The sequence below is a fragment of the Hevea brasiliensis genome, chromosome 16 (genome assembly GCF_030052815.1).
Source record: "Hevea brasiliensis isolate MT/VB/25A 57/8 chromosome 16, ASM3005281v1, whole genome shotgun sequence".
In the NCBI taxonomy this organism is placed as follows: domain Eukaryota; kingdom Viridiplantae; phylum Streptophyta; class Magnoliopsida; order Malpighiales; family Euphorbiaceae; genus Hevea; species Hevea brasiliensis.
This window is the reverse complement of record NC_079508.1, coordinates 52,071,982-52,088,203: the sequence shown is the minus strand read 5'-3', so window position 1 is coordinate 52,088,203 and position 16,222 is coordinate 52,071,982. Positions and strand designations below refer to the sequence as shown.

The following is a 16,222-nucleotide window of genomic DNA, read 5'->3' as shown; positions in this document are numbered from 1 at the left end:
TCAAACAAGTGGATCTAAAACCTCTCATTCATGTCATCTCTCTCCATCTTCATCTTCACTCATCTCAATCTCAAACTCAAATTGCATGACAAAAAAGATCAAATGAATCACAGGAGATGATGATGAAATACTTGATCAAATTAAAAAGAGGAATTAGAATGTGTGGTGGTGGAAGGCCATACCACACTTGGTCCAAAAATTCTTGATCAGTACTCACATCCAACAAGAACATCCAATAGGAATCTTATAAATTTTTTATTTATTATATTTAGATATATATATTGTTATATATTTTATGTATTTTTATTATTATATTATTGTATTTTTATATTATTTTTTTTATTTATTTAACTTATTATTATTTTTTTAACTTTATTTATTTTATATATTTATTTTTTAATTAATAATTATTATTATAATAATTAATATATATTTTTTTAAATATATTATTTTTATTTATTTTATTTTATTAATAATTTATAAATATATATAATATAATAATAAAAATAATTTTTTTTTTATTTTATAATTTATTTTTTAATATTAAATTTAAAATTTTTAAAAAAATTTTAAATTTTTTTATAAATTTAACTTTATTATATTTTTTATAGTTAATTTTTTTAGTAAAATTAGACAAAAATTAATTTGACATTATATTTATTTTAGTTTTTAAATTTTAATCAAATTTATTTCATTTATTTATATGAGTATTTATTTATTTATTAATTAAATCGCTAAATATTAGCGACGGAATTTATTTTTGGTTTTTTTTTTTTTTTATTTTTTTTATTTGTAAAAAATTAAAAAATCAAAAGTAATTTTTTTCAATTTTTTTTTTAAAATTTTTGCGACGAAAATTTTTTTTCGTTTATTTTTTTTTAATTTTTTTTTTTTTTTTAATATTTTTTAAATTTAACTTATTTTTTAACTAATTTCATCATTCAAGAATTTTGGATGATTGGAACCACACCTATCTTTTGCCATAATGATACACATTCATTTTGCACACACAGACCATGGAATCTCTAAATTAAAAAATGGAAAAAAAAAATGAATGGAAGGAATCAAGGGGCAATATATATATATATATATATATTATCATAATAAATAAGTATATTAAAATTACATATTCTTAAAATGGTGAATTTAATTAACTCTATCACTATCTAGTTATTAGTAAGATAGAAATTTTGAATGTTTAGTTAGGTTCAAGGCAATGCACAACTTTTCAATAGAGATTTTATACGAAGCCAATAAAAGTAATCACATTATTAATGTAATAAAATTTATTTCTAACTTTTATTTTAAACAAATTAATTAGTAATTTATTATTTTTTTTATTATATTTTAAGATTTTTATTAAAAATAGAAAGTATATTCTTTTATTAGCATGGTGTGGGAGGGGGGGGGGGGAATATGTAAAGTAGAAGATAGATTTTTTTTTTACTTAAAAAAATGTTGAAAAATAAAATAAAATAAAATAAATAATAAACATTTGAACCTATTTAAGGCTTGTTCAAGTTATTAAAAAGAAAACATAGTGAATAGAGATGGCTGGATTTGGGAAGCAATTTCTGAAAACTCTTTAGTCTTTTTACAAAATTCTGCTTAGTAGACTAGGACTTCCGCCAGAATCAAAGATGATCAGCAATTCTCATGCAAACCACTCAACACTTCAAAAACATTACTCTCTCATTCACAACTCTAAACGGTCTTTTTCAAATCAGACAATATTGGTTTTTGATTTGGAGGCTGCATTGTTGAAATCATCTTCCTTGTTTCCTTACTTCATGCTTGTGGCCTTTGAAGCTGGAGGGCTCATAAGAGCACTCATCTTGCTTCTTTCGTACCCTTTTCTTTGTTCAGTTGGAAATGAGCAAGGCCTGAAGATTATGACTTTTATATCTTTTGTTGGGATTAGAAAAAGTAAGTTTAGAGCTGGAACTGCTGTTCTGCCCAAGTTCTTCCTGGAAGATGTTGGGTGTGAAGGGTTTGATCAAGTTATGTGCTGTGCGAGGAAGATAGGAGTGAGCAAGTTGCCTAGGATCATGGTTGAAGGATTCTTGAAAGATTATATTGGAGTGGAGGCTGTTTTGGCTAGAGAGATGAAGGTAGTTCATGGGTATTTTGTAGGTTTAATGGAGGGAAAGGAGGTTGGCTGTACCAGTTTAAATGAGCTTCTGATGGAGAAGAAAATGGGTTCCTATGCTGTCGGTATCGGATGCTCCTCCAACTGGTCGCTCTATGGGCAACTACTTCGACACTGTAAGGTTGATAAATCTCTCTCTCTCTCTCTACACTTGAAAATGATGAATGTACCTCTTAGTTCTTACAGTGATGTCTGATTCGAAAATTATCATTCACTGTTGCTGCGTGTGTCCTTATATCAGTCATTTTTCCATTCTTCAATTTCTTGGCTCATTCTAAAGAAACAAAACAAGAAAAAGCTCTTTTTTTTTTTTTTTTAATTTACCTTAGGTCTGTAATTGCAGCACTATGAGGACTCTTTCGAGTTAAAAGTAGTGCTTTTGCTTCCTTGGCTCTTAGGATAGTTGAGTCTACGGGCTGAAATTTTCTATTGAGGTATTAGAGAGTGTATGCCTTACCTGATAGAATAAGTTTACAAATTAACTTGAGTTTATAAATATTTAAAATTTTAAGTAGGTATATATTTAGTTAAAATATTTATAAACTATCAATCAATAATTTATATATTTAATAAAAAATAATTTATAAATATATTTATTATTAAAATAATAAAAAATATTAAATAAAATTTATAATAAAATTTTAAAAATTAAATGAGAATAATATAATAAAATATTTAATTAAATTAATTTATAAATATATAACTTACAAATTAAAAAAAAAATTATGTCTCTTAATTTATTTTTTTAACTTATAAATTTAAAATTTATAAACTAGTTATGCTAAGAGCAACACCCTTGCAGAGGACAGATCCTACAGCTTGTTAGATACCCCACCTTCATCACCAATCCAGAGAAGTACTTTTCCTACTTGCGACATGGACGTATTTAATTAGACATTCACCTACAACGGCCCTACTCTCATCACTATCAGTGACACACCTAGGAATTACTTACATTTTTCTAAATTCAAGATTCAATTAATTTTTTTAATGAGTTTGGTGCAATATTTTTTAATATAATAAATGTATGTAATTAATGCTGTTTGAAATCTCTCCGGATATGAATTTGTAATACAATCAATTCGGGCCATCTCTCCGGTAAAATAAAGCATAGAATAAGGAAGATAAGATATGCATTCGATACCTGACAGTGCCCTTTATATAGACTCTTACTAGGACTAGGACAGGTGTTGAGATAGAACTGGTCAAATCCTTGTTGGACTCTGATTCCATGACTTGGGATTTGTTCAGTCTCTGTGGCATCACTTAGTTTGTCAGAGTGAGCGATCGACCTAGGCTGTCACTAGGTTTTTGACAAGTAGTCTCACTAATAACTAACATTTAATATTATAATATTTTTTATTCATAAAATACATATAACATATTAATTTGTATTTAATTATATAAAAAAGATAAATAAAAAATAATTTATTAAATTAGAGATTAAAAAAAAAAATATAACATTGAAGAATTAAAAAAAAATGATAAAAAAAGATAACTCACCGAAATTGGAAGCTGACATCTAAAATGCCAAGTTTCTAATTTTTTTTTTTTTTATGAAAAAAGGCGTGACTTTGTGAGAGAAGAAATTTTGGACATCCTCTGAAAACTTTTATTTTAAGAATAAAGATAAGATAATATGTTTTTTAAATGAATTATTTTAAAATTATTATGGATTATATTACAAACAAATGTTAAAATAAAATTAATATTTTAGATAAAATTCATATTGAATTTGATTTCATTTGAATTTTATTTATTGGGTAGTAATTATTAAACCCATTATATAAAATATTTTTTAAATATCACATAATATGTTTTTAAATAAATAAAATTTAAATATCTTATAGAACTATAAAATTTTAAAAAATAAATTATTAATAAAAATATTTTTTTATTGAGAATATTAATTAAAATAAATAAATCAAAACATGATGGATATTATTCATATAATAATAAATGGGTAATGAGTTTTAATAATTTAAAATAAATTTTAATTAAGTTTAGGTCAAATTTAGATATTAAAAATTTTAATTTAATTAAAATTTTGATAAGATAATTTTTTTAAAATATTTTACCTGTTACCATCCTTAATTAATTAGCATATTGCCACTCTAAAATATTCAAAATCTCTTTTTTTTTTTTTTTTTTTTTTGTAAATTACACTTATCAAGTTTTATAATTGTCTGATAGCTGATGTATATTATTGATTTCTGTACTCATTTTTATTATACATTCGTTACTGGAAAAGAGAAAGAACAAAATTCCAGTTGAATAATAAACAAATAAATACAACATATATCTTAAGGTTAGAAAAAGAAAGCAGCAAATAATAAAAGTCTAAATAAATAAAATATTATTGAAACCAAAGATTACATAAGTGTGTTTTTATAAAATTTTAAACCAAATTCACCAAAAATCGTTAATATCTGATTTCAAATTAGGATTAGATTGTAAAAATTTATAACCAAAATAATTGAAATGCAATTCAATTCGATATTTGAATTTCAGTAAAATAATGCCTGAGCCTCAAAAATCAGACCACATTGACCCATTTTATGTGGGTTTATAAAGGTGCAGGATGGCTGCAATTTTCAATTTGCAAATAAACAAAGGATCACCTGTAATTTTATGATGTTAGATTTAATTAAACCCAACTGTTGATTTACAACGATGCACACCCAACTGGTATTTAGTTGGCACCAATGTAAATTTTTTGGGTCTGCTAATCTAATAGGAAGCTTAGAAGTTCGACCAATTGTGTGGTGGCATTTAATTTATTAATATATGTTGCAACAGGAGGTTTACTCGGTGACCGAAGCAGAGAGGAGAAATTGGCGATTTCTGCCACGAGAAAGATACCCAAAGCCATTGATCTTCCACGACGGTAGATTGAGTTTCAGACCAAGTGCATTTGCCACGATTGCCATGTTCATGTGGCTTCCATTCGGGTTTCTGCTCTCCATCTTTAGAATCACTGTTGGTCTCTTATTGCCTTTCGAGATGTCCAGTTCCATCCTGGCTTTTACAGGGACTATAAGCGTAATATCTAAACCCAGTCAACCCTTTAACTCGGCCATGAGCAGAGGATCGCTCTATGTTTGTAACCACAAAACGCTACTAGACCCAGTCTATACCTCATTAACTATCATGAAGCCTGTCACTGCAGTCACCTATAGCGTGAGCAGATTCAATGAGGTGATTTCCCCCATCAAAACTGTCCGATTGACTAGAGATCGGGATAGAGATAGAAAACTGATGGATAAGATCCTAAGCCAGGGTGACCTTGTGGTTTGCCCTGAAGGAACAACTTGCAGGGAACCTTACCTACTGAGGTTTAGTCCATTGTTTGCAGAGATTGCGGATGAGATAGTTCCGGTTGCTATAGATGTTCAGATCAGCATGTTCTATGGATCAACAGCTAGTGGCCTTAAATGCTTAGACCCAGTATTTCACTACATGAACCCACGTCCAATATACTTCGTCAAGGTTCTTGAGAAGTTACCAGGTTCCCGGACGTGTATGATTGGCGGAAAATCAACTTTTGAAGTGGCCAATTATGTGCAGAATGAGATTGCCAAAACTCTAGGATTTGAGTGCACCAGTCTTACAAGGAAAGACAAATACATGATCTTGGCAGGCAATAATGGAATCATTTAGGACTACATGAGACTCGTGCTAGCAGCAAGTAAACTTGTGTTCTTTCAGAAGTAATTGAATAAGAAGTATGTGTATTTTAGGTGTCCAAATATTAACTAGTTTCAAGAAATAGATGACTCTATATTGCAGTTTCAAGAGGGGAACTTTCACTTCTTTCATTTCTACCTTAATTCACAACTTGCACAGCTATAGCATGGGGAGAAGGAAATCTGCAACTTGTAAATCACCATAAATCAGATTTGGATATCTTATATATGTAGTTGCCAGCGGATGAATTACTGATATAGACAGCTGTACGCGAACTTACACAGTTATAATGGATTACAGATTAACTAAGACAGTAAACAATGCTTGGATGAAGGTTCCATATTCCACTCAACATCTCCACATGCTCCCATGACTGAAGTGAAGATATAATCATCCATCTCAATACCTTCTGCCTGCATCCGATACATGAGCTTCAATGCCTCTCGGCAGCGTCCATTCCTTGCATAACCCAAAATCATTGTTTTCCAAGAAATCAAGTTCCGCTCTGGCATACTGTCAAAAACTTGAATTGCATCTGATAAATATCCACACTTGGAATACATATAAATTAATGCACTACCTACAAAGACATTAGATGAAGCTGGTGTCTTGTTGGCAAAGGAGTGTATCAATTTTCCTTGCAGAATAGCATCGAGATTAGCACAAGCTTTCAAAGCTGATGAACAAGTAAATGCGTTTGGTTCCACGCCTTCCTCCATCATTTCTTTCAAGAACTCAAGAGCCTCAGGCTCATGCCCAAGACCTGCATAACCAGAAATCATTGCAGTCCATGAGACAACACTTCTGAGAGGTATCTGTTCAAGGACTTTTGAAGCAATATGAAACTCCCCACATTTACAGTAGAACCACACGAGAGTGCTTCCTATGTACTCATTTGATTGAATCCTGTTCTTGATAATTTGTGCATGAACTTCTTGCCCTGTTAGCAAGGCCCTGATTGAGCCACAAGCCTTGAGAATGCTCACAACGGTTAAGTTATTAGAAATTACCCTCCGTTGTTTCATCACTTGAAAGAGACTTATGGCCTCCTCACCAAGCCCCTTCCTCGCATAACCTGCTATAATGGAAGTCCACGTAACTGTATTTCTCTTCCTCATTCTATTAAACACTTTTCTAGAATCTAAAATCTCCCCACATTTTGCATACATGTCCACCAAGGAGGACCCTATAAAAACATCATCTTTATACATCTTCTTAACTATGGCACCATGTAGCTGTTTCCCAAACCTCAATGCCTTCTTCTCTCCGCAAGCCTTTAGGACAGCACATGCTGTAAACTCATTAGGCAAAAATCCCTCAGCCAACATTTGTGAGAGCATCCCAAAAGCCTCCTCTTCGTGCCCTTGTTGGGAGAAAGCAGTAATCATAGTTGTCCAACAAACCACATCCCTTTCCGCCATCTGATCAAATGCATTGCATGCGCCTGTTAACTCACCGCATTGGGCATAGAAAGAAACAACGGCACTATCCAGAATTAAGTTCCTCCAATTACCCTTTACAACACGAGCATGGAGTTGCCTCCCTAACTCAAAATCTAATCTTTTACTACATAAATTTAATACACACACAAGCGTCCTGCTGTTTGCTACAACCCCATTCTCTATAAAGTCACTAAACAACCTCAAGGCCTCATCATCTAAACCAAAACTAATGTAACCGTTAATCATAGCCGTCCAACTAACAACATTTCGCTCCGGCATTCCATCAAACACCTTTCGCGCCTCAATTAATTGCCCTAATTTCAAGTACGCACTAATCATATTGTTATTAACATACGTGACCGAGTTCCTCAAGCATTTCAAAGCAACCGCGTGTATTCTCTTAACTTCCTTTGCTCTGTAACATGACCGAAGCCAAAGTGCAAGCACACCAGAATCAACGAAATGTGTTGCCAATTGAGTACCCGACAAGTCGACATCCGAGCTTCCCTGGAACTCAAATGCGGAAGTATTGGCGGTTGAGAAGCGAAATTGGGAGGCAGAGGTTGAATTAGTATCATTATTGCAAGACAAGCAATGGAAATTTGTAGGACTTACATGGCTATTGCTTCTTGTTTTTGGGGATTGTAGTGGTTGAATAGCGAGAAGTGAAGGCTGTATCAACAGAGTATTATTCAGTGAGAAGCACGTTAACGAGAGCATTTGCCTGGTTAGTGCAAAATTTTCCAAGAAGCTCTGATTGCAGGCCCGAAAATTTTGGGAGCCATTTGGGCGGGCGTTGGCAACTACCTTTTCATTAGCGCTCAAATTTGCAGTCAATTTTCAAAAGACTATATTGCCCTTGCCAGTTGCCTTCCTCAATTGAGTGCGACGGCACCGTTTTGGACAGTCCAGAAAATATCGGGGCGGGTTCTGGCGTTCCCTATGGAAATTCTAAACCCTTTCTGTGTGGGTTTAAATTCCGAAGCCTAACAACGGAAGCGATAAATTTCAATGGAATTAGCTTCTTCGACTGTCCAGATTTCTTGCTTTTTGCCAGTAACAGCTTCTTCCTCAACTGCCTTTCGAGCTCAATCTCCTTCTCTCTTCTCCTTTAGATGTTCGTCTCCAAATCTTAATTTCTCTTCTAATTTCAAAGGCGAGTCTCTCTTTTCGCTTCTTTTCTCATTTTAGAATTTGCATAACTTATAATTAAGTTCTGCAGAGTTTGTGGTTGAGTATAAATTCTGCTTAAAAAATTATTTGTTGATGGATTGCAATTTTAAAAAAATTCGGTTGCGTTTATGAAAATTCTAGGTTGCCTGCTTCCAGCTGTTGGGCCCAGGCAGCGGAAAACTTCTCTGGCCGCTGTTATAGGCGGTGCAACTGATGTTTCTAGTGATAGGAAAGGGGAGGAATTGACGTTTTCTGATTCTTCTGAACCCACGGTGGTAAATGATGATCCTGCAAGCAATGAAAAAGATGGTGTGGATGAGGCTAAAATGGTCCGAGTATGTGACAAGTTAATCGGGGTTTTCATGGTTGATAAGCCCACACCTACTGATTGGAGAAGGTTGCTTGCTTTTAGCAAAGAATGGGACAATATTAGGCCTCATTTCTATAAGCGATGTCTGGAACGAGCAGACAGTGAGCGTGATCCTGGGATGAAGCATAAGCTACTCAGGCTTGCAAGGAAGCTGAAAGAGGTGAGCATATTTCAGGATTGATCTTTTCTCCAAGCAAATTGTTTCTGTTAGTCTATTTTCCTGCATGTTATTTATACTTCTAGCAAAATATGCTATCTTTGGGTTTTAAATTTGATATATTCTCAGTTGTGGTTAAACATATCCCCTTCCCATCTCCAGCACTTATCGTCCATATTCACCAAGTTTTGATATATATCCTGCTCTAGTGATTTTAGTGATACTTACTCCCATATTCGTTGGAAGTGGACGCGAATGAGTTAATTTTCAGGATTACTGGTTTGTGGTCTTTTAGTTGATCAAATCAGGCTTCTGCTTCTCGGTTTGATTTTAATTTGATGTTGAAATACATTTAATTGTAAGCCTTTCTTCAATAGATCGACGAAGATGTGCAAAGGCATAATGAACTTATTGAAGTGATCAAGAAGGAACCATCAAAGATTAGTGAAGTTGTTACTAGGCGTCGCAAAGATTTCACAAAAGAATTTTTTATACATCTGTTCACTGTTGCACAATCATATCATGACAACCCGACTGAGCAAAATGGTAAAGTTGAATTCCGACCTTTTTGACAATGTATTAATTGATTTCTCATTTGTGTAACTGCTATATGCTAAGTGTAGCACACCTCATTGGTGCTTGTATAGATTTTTGAGCATAACCAAGGGCTTGATCTGAAGTTTGTTACTTATCATACTAAACCATTTGTGTATATCTGTATAATAGAAATTCAGATACAATTAATAGAAAATATCCTTCTTGTCTCGAAGATGATAGTTACTGTGCTAAGTAAGCTTAATCTAATAGCATAGTTGAGAGACTGTAAGTTTGGAATTATACATTTAGAACAATGCCAATATGCCATTCCTAGTAATGAATTGAAAAGGTTATCTCTCTCTCTCTCTCTCTCTCTCTCTCTCTCTCTCTTTTTAATTAAAAATGACTCTAGCGTTTGACAAGTTGTTAACTGCAATTATGAGGTTGAAGCCTAAGTTCATAAGTTATGTAGGTCTGGTTTTATTCACTATTATGTGAATATACTTACATGCTACATCAAGAATTTGACAAGTCCTCCATTGGTCATTGTATCCTGGCTGAACCTCAGCATGAATAGAAAACCTGGCTTCTAAAAGTTCACTGAAATTCAAGTCTTCTGATGTTGTGTATGACACTGATAACCATTTGTATGTGTGACAAGCCTTGGCAAAGCTAGGAAATGATTGTGTTGCTGCTGTACAAGCCTATGATAATGCAACAGAAAGCATTGAAGCACTTAATGCTGCAGAGTTGAAATTGCAAGACATTGTCAATTCTCCTTCTCTGGATGCTGCTTGCAGGAAGATAGATGATTTGGCTGCAAAAAATCAACTTGATTCTTCACTGGTTTTGATGATCACAAAAGCATGGTCAGCTGCTAAAGAGTCCAACATGACAAAAGATGAGGCACGTGCTGGCTGGCTAAAAAATTCCTCTCTTGTTATTTAATGATTTATGCGTATTCTTGGATGTTTGGACTAGAAATAGTTGCATCTGATTACTTATCTTATTAGCCTGATGTAAGAGGGCCATCCACTGGAACATGGGGGAAATTATGCTGATAAATCAGAGGGTAATGACAAAAAGAATCCAAAACTGTATGCACTTTTTCAATTGTGGCCCCTTCTTTGAAAATTATTAATAGTCACCATAAATTTAGTTAATGGTAACAGTTGTAGCCCAATTAAGTTTTTCCTCTCTAAGGTATGTGTTTATGATGACAGTAACCAGCTAAAAGATTATTTGAACTTTTACTTGTATGTTGATTAAGATTCCTAATTACGTTAAAGTATAAAAAGTTTTTAAATAAATGGATTTATTCCAATTGCTATGCAGTTTTGGTACTCCGCCCACACCCACCTACCAGAAAAATAAGGGGAAAAAATGTTATGATTCATATGTGTGTTGTTAGAATAATGCTTTAGTTGTGATCATCTAGTTTGCTGTATTGCAGGTAAAAGACATTCTTTATCATCTCTACATGACAGCAGTAGGTAATCTTCAGAGGCTCATGCCTAAGGACATTAGAATACTGAAGTATCTTCTTAAAATTGAGGATCCTGAGGAGCGATTATGTGCATTGAGAGATGCATTTACCCCGGGAGAAGAACTTGAAGGAAAGGATATTGACTCCCTGTACACGTATGTAAATGAAATTTTGTATTTTATTTGATTCACTGAATGTATTAAAATTCCATGCATTTAAACATCACATTGTGAAATTGGTTCTCCCAAACATTCAAAGTCAAGGTTTCAAGTACTTCCTTTAGTGTTTCCTCCTCAATGAAAATGGCGAATTCTATGCATGGGTAGGATTTCCCTGTATAATGATTAGATCCTTTACATGAGTCTCTCTCAAATTGTTTCCCTAATTTTGTTGAATTTAGTAATTTACTAGTTTACCAGCTGAAATGTTGGTGTTGTTACTATCATAGGACCCCAGAAAAGCTACACACTTGGATTAAGGCTGTGGTGGATGCTTACCATTCCAGTCAGGAAGGTACTCTTATAAGAGAGGCTAGGGATCTGATGAATCCAAAAATTATCAAAAAACTGGAGGAACTGAAGATGCTAATTGAAGACAAGTTCATGTGATAATGAGGTAGTCATGCTTATCATAAGTTTTATTTGTTTTGTTATATTGTTTTGTACAGAAAGTCACAATCTTGACATTTAACCATTAGGCTTGACTATCTACAAGGTAAATGAAGCAGAGGGACATCTAGAGGACACAAAGGATGCTATCATATCAGTGGGCAAAGCAGTGGGAAGATTTGAGTTACTCTGTGGAACAAACACGCCCTTCATGAGGAGATCATAACGAAGTTGGAGGAAGCAGATGCTGAAGCTTCTTACAAAGTTTGTGTCTGAAGATGATGAGTGGAAGCTTCTTACAAAGTTTGTGTCTGAAGATGATGAGTGGCAAAGCAAATCTTGTAACGATTTTTGAAGATGGATATCAGCCTTTAACAGCCCGTACGCATTTTTGTTAATTAGTTAACCAGGATTCTTGTTAATTTGTTGGCACTTCATGGATGTTAGAAATTCAATACCAATGTAATACACCTGATTTATCATCCAACTTCCCTATACTACAAAAACTGGATATAATTTCCACTTCCCAGCAACTTAAATTCCTGCACAGGAATTTTGCAGAATTGTTCAATTCCCTAGGTGAAGAATAATTGGTAAACTAGCCATGTAAAAGTTCCCAATTGATATTTATGCCAATGGAACCGGTAAACTGCAACAGCATATGACTGACTTGGTAGAGTATGGACTTGGCATACAATTCACTTGATAGAGTCTTCAGAGTTCTCACTTTTTCAATCTCCTTAAAAAAAAAAAAAATAATAATAATAATTTTCATTCACCGAGCAAGCAACATCAATGATTTGGGAGATAAAACCAGAGAATGAGACGAAACCTCCTTGAAATCAAATTGGTATGTGGCTCTCTATGTCTATTTATGAAATGAATAAAGCAAATTTTAATTTAATCGAGAATTTTTCACTATCAAATATTAACATATGCTAGAACGGAGCTGAGCTGGTTCGTCCAAGTTGGTATCGAGGCATAAGCTTTGTATCAATTGATAGAAGAATCTCCACTTCCTGCAAAAACAATGACGTTATAATAAAAAATTAAAAATAAATAATCTAATTTAACATATACATTGTCAATTTGTAGCTCAATAGTCTACAATTAAAATGAAGATTTTGCAGGTCAAGTTATTTTCATGGTTTCTGTCTAACTAGTAATGTATAAATGCACGAAAGAGGGAACATTGAAATTTTCTAAAATATCCTTATTTTTTTTATAATTATATATTTTTTATTATCTAATTAATTTTAAAATGTATAAAATTTAAAATTTTTAGTCCTATTTGTATTTAAATTCTAATTAATTAAGTTTTTTTATAATTTAAAATATTTATTTATAATTATAAAATTAAATATTCTATATAATCTATAAAAGTGGGAAGGTTGAGATTTCAAAACATGTCTTTCATTATTTTTATTATTAAAAAAATATTTATAACGACAAGCAAATGATTTGTCACTAATAAGATATAATTAGCGACAAAATATTTATCCCTAATCCATAACAATTCGTCGCTAATACCTTACCACTTAAATTCCGTCATGACACTTTATCGATGAGGTTTATCCATTAATATCATCTTTTAGCGACACAAGGTTCGTCGCCAATACCTTTACAAAAGAGGCTATGCAATATCGTCACTAATAATATTTAGCAATAAAATATTCACTGCTAAATCTCTAAAAATTTCAATTTCTAATATTACATTAGTTAACATAAATTAAATTTTTAATATTATTTTAATAATAATTATAATTTGTGATAATTAGTGATAATTATAGGCACCATACTCAAGGTAAATATTTTTATATTCAAATGATATAGCAGTTAATACAGTTATATAGGCGAGGAAAATTTAAATAAATATATTGTAAAAATGTGGCTCAAATAAATGAATTAAGTGGCTATATTTAGACAAAAAAATTTTAGCCTATATACAATTTTTTTATTCTTTTTAAAAACCTTTTAAAATTTAATGTGCCAATATTAATAAATCTAACATTCATCTCATTTTTTTTATTTAAATGTTAATAAAATTAATATTTTGACCTCACAATAACTTAGTTATCAATAATTTTTAGTGTTTTAAACCCATTAAAATTTTTAATTTATTCTAGTAATTAGGGAATTACCCATGAGTTATTAATAATTTTTATTTATATATTTTTTAAATTTTAATATATAAAATAATATAATGCGTTAAATTTTTATTATTTATTGTAAATTTTATTTTTATTATTTTTATCTCCTAAACTTTTTAATAAAGATTTCATAATAAAAATAAATAAAATATATATATATATATGTTATAAGTATAAATATATAATACAATGTGAATAATATATGTTAATATATTATAACTTACCTTATAATAATTACTACTTGTTATAATATTAAGAGAGTAACTATTAAATAATTTATAAGTCACAAATTTTAATAACTTAATTATAATTTAAAGTAATTAATTAATTAATTAAAAATACAGAAAATCATGTGTCAATATAATTGACAATGTTACGAGGTAATATCATGAGGTAATATCATGAAGTAGAACTTCACGTGGGAACATATATATTCTGCTCAATTGTTATGTAAAAGTGTGTGATCATGGTACCTTCAGTTTCTTGAGCCAGGCATTTGTTTTCCTCAACTGAAACACTTCATGCTCCAAGTGGTTGGTATAAGCCTATAAACATTTGAAAACAAATTAAGATCAATGATCAATTAACTTGACAAACAAAATTCAACTTAGTTTGTATTATTTTTTTTTTTTAGGCAAAAAGACAAAACCTGCTTTCTTGCTCTTGAACTTGCAGCAGACTCGCGATTCTTCATCATCCTCTTCTGTCTCCTCTCAATTGTCTTCTCCATTATCTCATCCGAATATCGTCGCTTCTTTACAGCAGCTGCCTGAGACTTTGAAGATGTAGCTGACACTGCTGGCACTAGGTTCTCAAAAACTGATGGTTCAGATACATGAAAATTTGAATCAATCACTGTCATCTGCTGCTGTTGCCGTCGCTGCACAGCTGTCATTTGAAGCTTCAGCCAATCTGCCTGCTGTGAGGCCACAACCATTGGATCAATTGCCATAATTGTCTGAAGATTAAGCATAGCATTTTGATTCCCTATATTGATCATCCCAGTGCGAACCAGGAAATCCTCAAGTGTTGTTTCTTCAAGTTGTTGCTGAAATCTTGATTGGTTGTCCATGGCATTGACGTGTTCTTGATGGACAATGTCCTTCCAAACCTCATCGACCTTTTTATTATTCAACGTTCCATTCAAGTCCAAATTGCCAAGAAAGAAAGAAGCAGAAGCAGAAGCTGAAGCTGAGGAGGAGGAACTATTAGGAGAAAAAGACGGTTTAACATTTTGCAGCAACTGGCCTTCCTCAACAGAAATTACATTTTTCAACAACTCATCTAACTTAGCAGCATTCAAAGGCTTTCCTATGTTTCCCAGCTGATCAAATGTGAGATTGTACAAGGACCCTTGTCTGGCCAGAGTAGGAAACTGGTCCTCCTGAGATCTATTTGGCGACACCATGTTTCTATTATACATACACCAGTTAACCAAACACTAGCTACGGAAAAATTATCCAAGAAATGATGAAAAATACGTACCAATGAATCAGATCAAGTCAATTTAAATATCATTTAACAATATAATGAAATGAATCTTCTAAACAGAAGGAATTCAATGTTATAAGAGAAAGAGTCCCATTTTCAAGAATGGGATGGTGAGAAAGAGGAGCTTGATTTGGAGGACTGGAGGACATAAGAGAAAAGTGAAAGTGGAGAAGCGAAATGTAAGGCCGCCAGGAAGATCTTAGAACCTGTTGGAAACGATCTTGCAGAAATGGGTGGATGCTATAATTAGATTGAGAGAGAGTGAGAGTGAGACTCATCTCAACAGTCACAGCTGATTTTCATGCTTATTTGGTGGGATAAAAAGATGGAAACTACCCCTCCAATAGGAAACGGTCCTCTCTTTTGGATTCTCGTTCTCTCCTAGTTTTTTTCTTCTCGTGTGAATCAAGCACAGTAGTACATTCACCGTTAAAACGGTTGTCTTCAGTGTTCAGAACCAACTGGAGGTCACAAGTCCTCAGACCTTCCCATTTCCTCGGTCCTGACACAGAGCCAAATTTGTGGGCTCAGTGGAAAATATTATCAAGAAGTTGCCTGGAGCCTCTGAACCCATCCAAGCTGCCTGGAAAAATCACCATATATATGCAAGTAAATCGGCAAATTAAAAAAAAATTGAGAAAATAAAATTTTGTCAAAAATGATAAAGAATGTAAAAAATAAAATCAAGGATAGCTCACAATTTATTTTGATGTGCTATAAAAGTTCCCACTGAAATCATCAAATTTAGTACAGAGTTCCTACATTAATGTAAAGACATGTTTACAGGTTACAGCAACAAGAAGAAAAGACTCTAGCCACTTTGATTGTTACGAAGGTGAGGCTGTGGGCCTGTGGTTCTTCTAGCCTTGCCATTAAGAGCCCAAATGTTCTTGGTTTTTATGACAAAGTTGAATTGAAGGGTGGAGGCGGATGAATAATGTATGAGACAAACTTACTTAGGCTTAGACTGAC

The 16,222-nt window shown here is 32.6% G+C and overlaps 4 protein-coding genes across 6 annotated transcripts; 2 read left to right on the top strand and 2 right to left on the bottom strand.

Annotated features, from left to right (window-relative positions):
* Window positions 1–1,534: 1,534 nt before the first annotated feature.
* On the top strand, window positions 1,535–5,944 carry LOC110651097 (probable glycerol-3-phosphate acyltransferase 2). The gene is made up of 2 exons (XM_021806290.2): window positions 1,535–2,270; window positions 4,949–5,944. Exons 1-2 carry the CDS (start codon window positions 1,641–1,643, stop codon window positions 5,807–5,809), a joined length of 1,491 nt encoding a protein of 496 aa, XP_021661982.2. The 5' UTR covers window positions 1,535–1,640; the 3' UTR covers window positions 5,810–5,944.
* Window positions 5,945–6,032: 88 nt separating this feature from the next.
* LOC110651096 (pentatricopeptide repeat-containing protein At4g18520, chloroplastic) lies at window positions 6,033–8,143 on the bottom strand. Of its 2 annotated transcripts, none has more exons than XM_021806289.2 (2): window positions 6,417–8,143; window positions 6,033–6,295 (listed from the first exon to the last, which is right to left on the bottom strand). In XM_021806289.2, exons 1-2 carry the CDS (start codon window positions 7,996–7,998, stop codon window positions 6,270–6,272), a joined length of 1,608 nt encoding a protein of 535 aa, XP_021661981.1. In that variant the 5' UTR covers window positions 7,999–8,143; the 3' UTR covers window positions 6,033–6,269. The 2 variants fall into 2 exon arrangements, with proteins under 2 accessions (XP_021661981.1, XP_021661980.1); XM_021806288.2 differs by having other exon boundaries at window positions 6,033–7,785; window positions 7,894–8,143.
* A 58-nt stretch (window positions 8,144–8,201) lies between these two features.
* On the top strand, window positions 8,202–12,091 carry LOC110651098 (uncharacterized protein At4g37920). 2 transcript variants are annotated; one of them, XM_021806292.2, is made up of 7 exons: window positions 8,202–8,434; window positions 8,593–8,981; window positions 9,356–9,524; window positions 10,177–10,421; window positions 10,969–11,156; window positions 11,450–11,616; window positions 11,699–12,091. In XM_021806292.2, the coding sequence occupies exons 1-6, from the start codon at window positions 8,290–8,292 to the stop codon at window positions 11,607–11,609; spliced, it is 1,296 nt and encodes a 431-aa protein (XP_021661984.2). In that variant the 5' UTR covers window positions 8,202–8,289; the 3' UTR covers window positions 11,610–11,616; window positions 11,699–12,091. The 2 variants fall into 2 exon arrangements, with proteins under 2 accessions (XP_021661984.2, XP_021661983.2); XM_021806291.2 differs by having other exon boundaries at window positions 8,204–8,434; window positions 11,716–12,091.
* Window positions 12,092–12,436: 345 nt separating this feature from the next.
* On the bottom strand, window positions 12,437–15,388 carry LOC110651100 (ABSCISIC ACID-INSENSITIVE 5-like protein 5). Its single transcript, XM_021806296.2, has 3 exons — window positions 14,409–15,388; window positions 14,233–14,304; window positions 12,437–12,628 (listed from the first exon to the last, which is right to left on the bottom strand). Exons 1-3 carry the CDS (start codon window positions 15,180–15,182, stop codon window positions 12,548–12,550), a joined length of 927 nt encoding a protein of 308 aa, XP_021661988.2. The 5' UTR covers window positions 15,183–15,388; the 3' UTR covers window positions 12,437–12,547.
* Between the last annotated feature and the right edge of the window lie 834 nt (window positions 15,389–16,222).

Bases quoted from the DNA above. Each gene is read 5' to 3' on its own strand.
- LOC110651097 (XM_021806290.2), top strand. From the start codon at position 1,641: ATGATCAGCAATTCTCATGCAAACCACTCAACACTTCAAAAACATTAC. The intron at 2,271-4,948 runs GTTGATAAATCT...ATGTTGCAACAG, and splicing joins AACTACTTCGACACTGTAAG to GAGGTTTACTCGGTGACCGA.
- LOC110651100 (XM_021806296.2), bottom strand. From the start codon at position 15,182: ATGTATAATAGAAACATGGTGTCGCCAAATAGATCTCAGGAGGACCAG. The intron at 14,305-14,408 runs GTTTTGTCTTTT...AAATGTTTATAG, and splicing joins GTTCAAGAGCAAGAAAGCAG to GCTTATACCAACCACTTGGA. The intron at 12,629-14,232 runs GTACCATGATCA...TTGTTTTTGCAG, and splicing joins CCTGGCTCAAGAAACTGAAG to GAAGTGGAGATTCTTCTATC.
- LOC110651096 (XM_021806288.2), bottom strand. From the start codon at position 7,998: ATGCTCTCGTTAACGTGCTTCTCACTGAATAATACTCTGTTGATACAG. The intron at 7,786-7,893 runs GTAAGTCCTACA...TTTGAGTTCCAG, and splicing joins AAACAAGAAGCAATAGCCAT to GGAAGCTCGGATGTCGACTT.
- LOC110651098 (XM_021806292.2), top strand. From the start codon at position 8,290: ATGGAATTAGCTTCTTCGACTGTCCAGATTTCTTGCTTTTTGCCAGTA. The intron at 8,982-9,355 runs GTGAGCATATTT...TTTCTTCAATAG, and splicing joins TTGCAAGGAAGCTGAAAGAG to ATCGACGAAGATGTGCAAAG. The intron at 10,422-10,968 runs GCACGTGCTGGC...GCTGTATTGCAG, and splicing joins CCAACATGACAAAAGATGAG to GTAAAAGACATTCTTTATCA.